Source organism: Ursus americanus, chromosome 12 (genome assembly GCF_024610735.1).
Source record: "Ursus americanus isolate L20-20 chromosome 12, mUrsAme1.1.p, whole genome shotgun sequence".
NCBI lineage: Eukaryota > Metazoa > Chordata > Mammalia > Carnivora > Ursidae > Ursus > Ursus americanus.
Window position 1 is genome coordinate 28,593,586 of NC_142138.1, and position 11,696 is coordinate 28,605,281.

Here is an 11,696-nt window from a genome sequence, read left to right on the forward strand (position 1 = left end):
GCGGGGCGCATGCGTGCTGTGCCCGGCCGCAGGTACTTGGAAGGCTTCTGCTGGTTCCGGGAAGGTGTTGCTATGGCTGCTGCCGTTGCCCTCGTAGGCGTAGCTCTGCGAGAAGCCACCCAGCGAAAATTGCGGAGGTTTTCAGAGCTGAGAGGTAGCAAAGAGGGAACCCCAGCTCTCCGCTATCCCCGGCAGTGGACAGGGAGGGGTGCTTTAGTACCGGGAAATTTGCTGGACTATCACTTACTATCTGCTTCTCACCTTCGGGCTTAGAACACAGGCCCAGCCATAGCTAATACTCCTCTTGATTTTTTTTTTTATTCTGTCACTGTCCTTTCCTTACGTTATGTTGTTACTTTATTTCTTTGACTTTATTCCTAGTAACATGTATATATCAAAATAAGAGAGAAGAAAGAAGAAAGAAAAGTTTTAATCTGACTAGTGAAGCTATAAATCCAAGTTGTGCATTTGGTTAGCTCATTGAAAGTTATTTTCAATAAATCTAAATGACCTAAAGCAGTGTTTTGACTAATACATATCTGTTTTTAGCCTTCTACAATCCCCTTACCTACTTCACCAGTTCGTTCCATGCTGTGAATGCATACTGAGTAAAAAAACAAAACAATACAATGGGGACATTATGGGTTAAAATTTAAAAGGAGAAGTTTGTATCAAAGAAAAAAAAATTAAAGACTGCCATTTGTCATTCCTTGTACAACTATCTAATAAAATTAGTTATATTTTTGATGAAGTTACTGCATTAAAAATACAGGAAATAGTACTTGGAAGACAGTAAAATGTTCAGGACTATTAGATTTTGACAAATTCTGTTTGTTAACTAATAAGAATCCTTAGTCATCTTGTTTACCAATAAAGAGCTTCCAACTGTCTACCAAAAATTCATTTTTTTTTTTTTAATGAGTTCATCAGGGAGTTGGGAACTTTTCTGTTATCCAGAATTTAGGTCATACTTCAAAGCCTTTGTAAACTTGCATGGCTTGTCTTAAGGTAATAAAAAATAAAGTACCTAAATTTATAAACAGCAACATTGTAGGAATGGAACTTTGAGTTGAATTGTACTTAGACAACAAACACCAAGTGTTCCTGATATATGAAAATTGATATTCACAGCTGGAGATTCATTCTTTTTGTCTCTTGTTAAGAATTGAGGTAAATTTTAGCAGGGCAAAAGCACTTCTCTTAGGAAACGTAACAACTTCCAGAATATTTAAATAAATGAACTATAAACCATAAAAGGAGAAAGTAATCCAAAAGAGAAAAAAATGCAAACTTTGTGAACAATCTTCAATAGAACTAGTTTGAGTTATACTGGCTAGCCACTAATTATGCCCTAATTCTGAGAAGACAGATTTATGAAGATTATCTTTTTTTTTTTTCTTTCCTGGTAGGTAAACCTGTAACAGAGATTTCTGATGCTTATTTCCTTGCTTTTTCCACATAGGCAAACCTGTGGCAGCTGGAGAATTCTGGGACATTGTTGCAATAACAGCAGCTGATGAAAAACAGGAACTTGCTTATAAGCAACAGCTGTCAGAAAAGCTGAAAAAAAAGGAGCTACCCCTTGGAGTTCAATATCATGTTTTTGTTGATCCTGCTGGAGCCAAAATCGGTACTCTCTATATGGTCAGATTTAAATCATAGGTTCTGGGCATAATGATCACTGAAGTAAAGTTTTCCTATGGCTCACAGTTTATGAGCTCTATATATTTCTACCTATAGTCTTACCAAACTTTAAGAATTTAATGTAAATTTACTATTTTTTAAGAAAGATAAAAGGCATAACAACTGTTCTTACACATTGTGACTTACCATGAAAAACTTGCAGAATGCTATTTAAAAGAGAATTTTATTAATTTTAATACATTTACTTAGATGGTGAATATTCTTTTGGACTTTATGGGTGTGGCTTTTAAGGTCCCCTCCCAACTCCGTAGTTCAGAAACTTAACCTGAAGATTGCAAATCAGAAAAAAAATACACACACACACACACACACACACACACACACACACGGACTCTTGGCCTTTGGAACCACAAGACAGAAAGCAAAAGAGCGCAGTCTCATGGCCTGAGTATCATAGATACTTTCTTTAAAAACCCAGTTTAAGTCAACTTTGCCTTTGGCCTTCCCTTGCAAATAAAAATACATGCTGTTTTTCTGGAGGCCATTTTCTATGTGATACTTAAAGCTGAATCCCCTTGATACCATACAGGGTATCTATATCTGACATTGGCATTGTTCTAATTAACCTGTGTTTTAATCCTCATTATGGTGCAGTCAGTACTTTTATGATTCCTATCATATAGATGAGAATCTGAGGCACAGAGAGTTAAATAATTTGGCCAAGGTAACTAGTAAGTGTAGTTATATTTAAGAAATTTTTTAGAACACCGTGTTCTAAGAAACTTCTTAGGCAATCTAACTCGAATATTTGGTTTTGTCATGTGGGAGAATTATTTTAATGGGTTTTTCAGTTTGTGATTCCAAATGAATGTGTATACTTATACATTTCTTATGTTGCAGATTGCCTGATTTATCATTTCTTCATTTTTATTACTATTTTCAGGAGATTATAATGCTTATCATTTATTAACAAGTGCTGATTTCTGGGTTTCATTGCTAAGTGTTTATTTAAATGCTGTGAAATGTGTATTTAGTGTGATTCTTTTGCCCATACCTTTGCCCTGTGCCTTGTTAATTGTAGCCAAAGGCCCTATCTTCAAAGTTATAACACATAATTTTACCATAGTTACAAATTTTCTATAGGTTTCTATGAAATTAATTGTGTTTTTTAACTTCTTTAAGGAAATGGAGGATCCACACTTTGTGCCCTTCGATGTTTGGAAAAGCTATATGGAGATAAATGGAATTCTTTTACCATCCTATTAATTCATTCTGGTAAAGTTGTACATTTTCTTTTCACTAATTTACATTTTACCTTTGATAACTTAGGGACTTTTTTCTACCTTGCAAATACTTTCTTCTCCTTTTTTAAATTTTTATCTTTGAAGTTACTCTGCTTTGAAAACAAATATTTCATGTTTTTCTTGATATTTTAAAGTCGTAGCAGCATGTTTTTTCACAAATGTATCTTTAAAATCACATACATCAGCAACTTTTCATGGATATTGTTTTTAATATGTATATAGAAAATTATTTTCCTAAGATAGAACTTATCAAAATATGAACATTTCTTGATAATGCTTTAAAAGGGATTATTATTGTAGGGGAGAGGCTGGCTTAGCACTGGGATTACCAGACTTTTGCCAAAACCTTCTACCATGCATTTTTTTATCGGATTATTGGTGGCTAAAGTCTACAACCCTTAAAGGAGTTTAAAAACAAAAGAGTAGTGACAAAACGTGGAGGGGACAAGAAAGTATGTAAGAGGGAAAATCACACACAAAAGAGGACATTTGAAAGCAGAAAAGTGGGAAAGAAATAATCACAGAATAAAGGATAGTTTTCTTAATTCAGTAAACTTAGTTGTATGAAAATTTGGGTTATATGAAAACCTCTTATTTTTCTGTATGTACTGGAGCTGGTGAAAATGTTACTATGGACTGGTGCCAGTTGAGGGACAGGTATTTTAGAACCATTCATCTACATGGCTTTAGAGGCACTTTTTATTTCTTAGGATTTATATACAGAGCAGTGATTCTTTGTAAAGACGTTATCAAGTAAAGCATCCAAGTTCTGACTTTAAGACTAACTCTAAAAAAGTAGAAAAATTCAACTTCATAGCTTTATTCCAGAACCAATATTATTACCAATTTAGTAAAAACTAAGTTAGACATTAGAAAATCCAGTTAGAAAAAGGTAATTCTTACAATGCTAAACTTAAGTATTGGCTAATCTTTGGGAAAGGAAGAAAGTAGAAAGTATTAGCCCTCATTTGTTGAACAGCATTCTGTGTGCCAGGTGCTTTATTAAAGCAAGTATTATTCTACATTTGCTGACTTGGAGTAAATCCAAAGATAAAGAACTACAAAGTGGTGAACCAGAGTTAGAAACGTTTTTCTGACTCTTTCTACTATCTAATGCTGCTTCTCAGTATAATTAGTTATATAAAAATGATGTAAGCTATCTAATGTACTTAAGAGAACATGGTTTTCAAGGAATGAAAGTCATAAGACTGATTTTAGAGGGAAAAAGCATGTTTAAATTTAAAACAAGTATAAATTTTAAAATGCTTTTAAGCAAATGCACCTTTACTTCCTTTGAGTGTATGTAATAACTTGAGGAAGAACACTGCATCTGGAAATTACTGCTTAATAATTACATTTTGGAATTGGTATATTAGTGTTTTGTTACTTTTTTCCCCTCTATGAAGTGGATTCTTAATGTAGGAGTTTAAACATTATTGCAATTTCAATTTATTGTTTAAAATACAGATATAAGATCATATTTTAGCCCATGGTTCTTTTTACTAGTTGTACAATTGATTCAAAACAATTCACAGCCTCTAAAATATAATAGAATTCTTTCCTAATCTAACATTGCATTATATCAAATCACTACAGGAAAATTGCTGTTGAATTTGTAACCTGGAATTTACTATTCTTTCCTGAATTACAGTAATGTATTATATATTAAATATCTTTAGAGATATTTTGAGTTGTAACTGATACCCCTGGGTTTTTAAAATCTTAGAGTCTTACAAACATTTTAAAACAGTTATTTTGTTTAATTTTATATAGGTGGTTACAGCCAACGCCTTCCAAATGCAAGTGCTCTGGGCAAAATTTTCACTGCGTTACCTTTCGGTAACCCCATTTATCAGATGTTGGAATTAAAACTAGCCATGTACATTGATTTCCCCTCACATATGAACCCTGGTATTCTGGTTACTTGTGCAGATGATATTGAACTTTATAGTATTGGTGAATGTGAGTTTATTCGATTTGACAAACCTGGCTTTACTGCTTTAGCTCATCCTTCTAGTTTGACTGTTGGTACCACACATGGAGTATTTGTCTTAGAACCTTTTAATGATTTAGAATATAGAGACCTTGAATACAGGTGTTGCCATCGTTTCCTTCATAAACCCAGCATAGAAAAGATGCATCAATTTGATGCTGTATATAGACCTGACACTCCCTCTCTTAAGTTAGACTCTGAGTATGTCTACACAGACAGCTTATTTTACATGGATCATAAATCAGCAAAAAAGTTACTTGATTTTTATGAGAAAATAGGCACATTGAACTGTGAAATAGATGCCTATGGAGACTTTCTGCAGGCTTTGGGACCTGGAGCAACTGTGGAGTACACCAGAAACACATCAAATGTCACTAAAGAAGAGGCAGAGTTGATAGACATGAGGCAGAGAATATTTCATCTTCTTAAAGGAACCTCATTAAATGTTGTTGTTCTTAATAACTCCAGATTTTATCACATTGGAACAACTGAAGAATACTTGTTTCATTTTACTTCAGATAGCAGTTTGAAGTCAGAACTTGGCTTACAGTCCATAGCTTTTAGCATCTTTCCTGTAATACCAGAATGCTCTGGTAATACATCCTGTATCATTCAAAGTGTTCTGGATTCAAGATGTTCTGTGGCAGCTGGCTCAGTTGTGGAGTATTCCCGATTGGGGCCTGATGTTTCGGTTGGGGAAAACTGCATTATTAGTGGTTGTCATATCATGACAACAGCTGTTCTGCCTGCATATTCTTTTCTGTGTTCCTTAAGCTTGAAGATGAATGGACACTTAAAGTATTCAACTATGGCATTTGGAGTGCAAGACAACTTGAAAAAGAATGCTAAAACATTGTCAGATTTAAAGTCACTTCAATTCTTTGGAGTCTGTTTCCTGTCATGCTTGGATATTTGGAATCTGGAAGTTACAGAGGAACTGTTCTCTGGAAACAAGACATGTTTGAGTTTGTGGAATGCTCGTATTTTCCCAGTTTGTTCTTCTTTGAGTGATTCAGTTACAACATCCCTAAAAATGTTAAATGCTATACAGAACAAATCAGCATTGAGCCTGAATAACTATACACTGTTGTCCATTGAAGAAATGCTCGTCTACAAAGATGTAGAAGATATGATAACTTATAGGGAGCAAATTTTTCTAGAAATTACTTTAAATAGAAAACAGTCTGATTTAGAGACATCTTAAATATTCTTCACCTTGCCTTTCTTGATTAAGCAAGACTACAAATAGAAGAGTTTTCTGTAGACTTTTGTTTCATTGAAGTGAATCAATGAAAATTATATTAACATAATTGCTGTAGCATAATATTAATAACAAATATAAATCATCCAGTTTTGATGAAAGAATATTTCAAGGCTGTAATTTCAGAAAAGGAATTTTTTTATGTTTAGCACTAATATAATTCTTTTTATGAAGGATGGATTTGTGGAGCATTGTGGTGCTCATATAGTTCTATAGTAGTTTTAAATAATTTTCTAAACATATCATTGGAATTTTTCCATCTTCGTTTTGGGCTTTGGTTTCAGTACAATTCTAAGTGTTTATTGGCAGTTCTCTCTTTGAGCATAGTAGTCCTATTCTGATGAACTGATAAAAATGGCATACTACAGGGTCTTCAGAGCACTTCATAATACTCTAGAAATACCTTTTTGAAAAGAAATCCATCACTCAAAATTCAGATAAAATCAATTCTTAAAATACTGTGATTAACTAATAATTAGATACAAACAGCTCTGAAATGGATGATAAAAATCTGTCTCATTTATTACTCTTACCAAAATGAAACTAAAAGTGTTTATGTGTTGATTTACCTCATAAACTTGGACATATATTTCTATATCTTAAGATTTTTCCCTAAAGTTCCATCCATACAAAAGCATACACATACACAAAACTTATCTATGTGGAGAAGATGGTAGGAGTAATAGGGATTCTTTGATAATCCTATAAGTGCATTTTGGATATTACATACATCCTTTTATTAATCCCTTTAATGGAACTATTAAATTACCAGATGGACTGATTTTACTCTCTATTTCATACTTTTTGTCTTTGTACTGGTGATGATACTGAAAAGCAATAATTGACCAAAGGGAGGCAGCAGGATGAAGCCAGAAGAATAGAAAATGAGAAAATTTACAGATGATAAACAGCTTCAAGAAATTAAAAATTGGCTAGAGTCTCAAGTTACGTGTTCCTATTTTGCTGTAAGCATACATGTGATATGTCTTTATGTCAAAGTCTAATAATAATTAGAGAAATGATTTGTCAGTTTCATGTTTTAATATGAATAAATTGAAATAAGAACTAGTCTGTGCTACTTTGATTTATATATTAACAACATATAAAAAAATTGGTAAACCAGAAGTGGCTTGCCTGTAACCTTCACTTAGGCTATTTCTGTGTTTTGTTTTGTTGGGTTTTTTTCTTTTTAAGCTTCTTTCCAAGGAAAAAAATAAAGATATAGCTATTGTTTAGCATTGACTGATTTACTTGAAGAGCTTTCAGAAGATGTTATGTGTCTGTCATTGATTAAATGTTTAATACTATTTCACCTAAGTGCTAACAATTATTAAGAATTACCATTATTTTATGTTCCACTAAAAAGACAACACTATCAATAAAATATGACACAATGCTTTCTTTCATTCAGAATCGAACTCTTCTGAAACACTTTTCAACTCAGGAGTTGTTGAAACCAGTACCATCTTCTGTGCTATCAAAGGTGTTGGTAAAGCTATATGTCCTAAGAGTGCCACCACCACACTACTGTCTGGATTGACTCAAAACTGTCAACACCAGATATCTGTTCTCTAAGTTTTGATGCTGATGCTTTACTATTTGGCATAATTCAGTTTTATTTTTGCCTTACTGTAATCACGTACCTCTAGAAGATAGTTCGCTTCTATTCAAAGTCAATGGGAGGTTTCTAAAAAATTGTTGGTCACTGTTTTAATCATAATTCTGTACAATGTATGGTTTCTAGTTGCTTTGAAATGTTATCAGTTCCAAAGAATTGGGTATTTTCTTCCCTCGAGATGCATTACTTGGGGTGTAGTACCGCACATGCTCCATGAACAGTGTACCTAACTTAACCAAGGTGACAGTCCCAAGCATATATAAGTAAAAAGTTGAACATTTCTTCTTATCATTTTTATTTCATAAAATAACAGGCTTTAAATTCCATATACTCTCACGGTTTGTAGAGGATGGCTGTTATTTATAAGTAAATACAGTCCATAAACTTATTGATGAGATTATAAGGAACAGTGACCAAGGAAGGCAGAGGGGAAAGAAAATCCAACATTTGGTATTAATCTACCTCAGGCATTTTTTCTACAAACTAAGCAAAACAGAAATAAAGTGTGTATCAGTGTATACTCACTTGCAGTAAGGTTCAAATATCCAACTGATATGCTGAAAATCACAAAAAATTGATAGTAGTAATCCAGAATTAATTCCCATAACCTGTGATGATCATCTTCTGAGCCTACGCAACATCCCTATTTATATTAAGATTACCAAATTCGGCATAGAGCCAAAATCAAAATACCTGCTGCAAAATGTATGTATGACTGTCACAGACAGCTAGTAACTGGTTTACTACACAAAATTGGGGATGCCATTCACAATACAGTGTGATATCCTTTGGATTTGAGCAACTAAAGGCCCAGAGTTTAGCACTTTGATGTAGTCTAGCAGCATTAAGGTGGAAAGAAAAGGCTTTAAAAATGTTTTTAATTCACTCAAAACTCTGTAAAGGATTTCAGCTGCGTTCTTTGTTGTTTAGCTAAGTAAAACAAATATTCAGCTATATCAAGAACTAAATTATTAAAAGACTTTTTTTAAATTTACTTGAAAGATACCTTTTCTAAATTCACTTAGTACAAGAGAAAAAATTGAAGTAACTTAGCTGTTTAACTTAAATCTTTTATGCCTCTAAAATTTTGTTTAGACAATGACAATTTCTCTTAAGTTTGAAGAACACAACTTTGTTTATAGTTAGTAAAATTGTATTATTTCTTGTATTGCACATTCTTCCCTCCAATACCAATGTGCTAAACTCCATATAACCATACTAGTGTTACATGCTCTCAATTGTTTATATTTACAGAAATTTCTTTATTTTAATGAGGGACAAAATATCAGTCTCATCTGAGAATCAGTTCCTGTCCTTAGCAGAGCTACCTACATGAGCCACAACAAGCCAAACTTGGCACATACTCAACTTGCCAGTTGGCTATAGTCTAGTAGATCACAATTTGAGGTCAGCTTAAAAATTTAAATAAAAAGTCTGGAAAAAGGGACTTGGGTAGCTCAGTGGGTTGAGTGTCTGACTCAGTTTTGGCTCAGGTCCTGAGATCAAGCCCCACCTCGGGCTCCATGCCCAGCACAGAATCTGCTCAAAATTCTTCCTCCCCCACCCCCTCTGCTGTTCTGGACCCTGCTCGTGCTCTCACTCTCTAAAATAAATAAAATCTTAAAAAATGGAGTTTCCTCAAAAATTTAAAAACAGAACTACCCTACAATCCAGCAATTGCACTACTGGAATTTACCCAAAGGATACAAAAATGCTAATTGAAAGGGTTACAAACCCCAATGATTATAGCAGCATTGTTTACAATAGTCAAACTGTGGAAACAGCCCAAGTGTCCATCAACTGATGAATAGATAAAAAAAGATGTGGTGTGTGTATATATACAATAGAATATTACTCAACCATAAAAAAGAATGACGTCTTGAGATTTGCAGTGATGTGGATGGAGCTAGAGAGTATTATGACAAATACCATATGATTACACTCAAGTGGAATTTAAGAAACCAAACAAGCATGGGGGAAAAAGAGGCAAACCAAGAAGCAGACTCTTAACAAACTGATAAGGGGAGGTGGGTGACAGTATGGGTTAAATAGGTGATGGAGAGTAAGGAGTGCACTTAATGGGATGAGCACAGGGTGTTGTATGAAAGTGTTTAATCACTAAATTGTACACCTGAAACAAATATAATACTGTATGTTAACTAACTGGAATTTAAATTAAAACTTTTTTTAAAAATCGATTAAAATTGGGCAGAGAGTCTGAATAGACAGTTTCTTTGCTTCTGGAGCTTCAGCCTCAGGGACAGGCTTCAAGTTTGGTGCACATCTAGTGGCCCACCAAGCTGCTCTCAAGGAATATAGGCTATAGACACCTCCCTTTCTCCAGCTAACCTGTATCTCATGGAAAAGTTTATAGACTTGTCTGGAGTCCCAGTTTTGTGACTCCTGCCCAAGGAACACCTCCAGATTGCCTGGCTCTGCCGGCCAGTGGGGTTTGTGCTTGCAGTCCCATAGGACTATGTATTTACATACTATTAAAAGCTGTGGCCTGAGGGTCTGGCTTCTAGTCAGCCCAAATCTTGGCATTGAGATTCTCCGCTTGGGACACTGACAGGTTTAGCGCATCCTTTACTACTAGGTGTTATTAAAAATATAGTAGGCTACTTGGCCAAGCACAAAGGGTTGAGAGAAAACCAAGAGCTGGGGCATGGTGGAACAACATGCATCATCTCCTACATTAGGCCACTTCTTTAAGACTGAGAGATGTTTGTTTCATCGACTGTGTAGAAACCAACACAGAGAGTCAATCAAAATGAAGAAACAGAGAAATATGTTCAAATGAAAGAACAATATAGAACATCAGGGGGGAAAATACTGAATAAAACAGAGATGAGTAATTTACCAGATAAAGAGTTCAAAATAATGGTCATAAAGAATATTGCTCACTGAAATAAAAGGAAGAATGGGTGAATACAGTGAAAAGTTCAACAAAGAGATGAAAACTATAAGAAAGTACCAAAAAGAAGTCACAGAGCTGAAGAATAAAATAACTGAAAAATGCACTAGAGGGGTTCAACACAGACCAGACGAAGCAGAAGAAAAGATCAGTTAACTGAAAGATAGTGCAATGGAGCTCAATCAGAGCAACAACAACAAAAAGAATGGAGAAAAAGAGGAAGATAAATTAAGGGACTTACAGAGCAGTACCAAATGGACTAACATTCACTTTATAGGGCTCCCAGAAGGAGAAGAGAAAGGGAAAGGGGCAGAAATCTTATTTGAAGAAATAATGACTGAAAATTTTCCTAAGCTGGAGAAAGAAACAGACAACCAGACCCGGGAAGCCTAGAGTGTTCCAAGTAAGATGAACCAAAAGAGACCCACACCAAGACATACTATAATTAAAATGGCAAAAGTTAAAGACAAGGAGAGAATTTGAAAATCAGCAAGAGAAAAATAATTTGTTACATACAAGGAACTCCCGTAAGACTATAAGCAAATTTTTCAGCAGAACCTTTACAGGACAGAAGGGAGTGGCACAATATATTTAAAGTGCTAAAAGAGGGGGGCCTGGGTGGCTCAGTCGTTAAGCGTCTGCCTTCGGCTCAGGGCGTGATTCCAGGGTCCTGGGATCGAGCCCCGCATCAGGCTCCCTGCTCCGCTGGAAGCCTGCTTCTTCCTCTCCCACTGCCCCTGCTTGTGTTCCCTCTCTCACTGGCTGTCTCTCTCTCAAATAAATAAAATCTTTATAAAAAAAATAATAAAATAAAGTGCTAAAAGAAAAAAAAATCCAACAAAGAATATCCAGCAAAGTTATTCGGAATTGAAGGAGAGATATAGAGTTTTCTAGATTAGCAAAAACTAAAGGATTTCATAACCATTAAACTGGCCTTACAAGAAACGGTGAAGGAACTTCTT

The 11,696-nt window shown here is 34.7% G+C and overlaps 1 protein-coding gene across 1 annotated transcript; it reads left to right on the forward strand.

The window, feature by feature from the left end:
• Positions 1 to 7: 7 nt before the first annotated feature.
• On the forward strand, positions 8 to 7,437 carry FPGT (fucose-1-phosphate guanylyltransferase). The gene is made up of 4 exons (XM_045802017.2): positions 8 to 154; positions 1,463 to 1,630; positions 2,827 to 2,919; positions 4,722 to 7,437. The coding sequence occupies exons 1-4, from the start codon at positions 10 to 12 to the stop codon at positions 6,143 to 6,145; spliced, it is 1,830 nt and encodes a 609-aa protein (XP_045657973.2). The 5' UTR covers positions 8 to 9; the 3' UTR covers positions 6,146 to 7,437.
• Positions 7,438 to 11,696: the final 4,259 nt, after the last annotated feature.

Coding starts and splice junctions, on each gene's coding strand:
- FPGT (XM_045802017.2), top strand. CDS start 10: ATGCGTGCTGTGCCCGGCCGCAGGTACTTGGAAGGCTTCTGCTGGTTC. Junction 155..1,462: donor GAGGTTTTCAGAGCTGAGAG/GTAGCAAAGAGG, acceptor TTTTCCACATAG/GCAAACCTGTGGCAGCTGGA. Junction 1,631..2,826: donor TCCTGCTGGAGCCAAAATCG/GTACTCTCTATA, acceptor AACTTCTTTAAG/GAAATGGAGGATCCACACTT.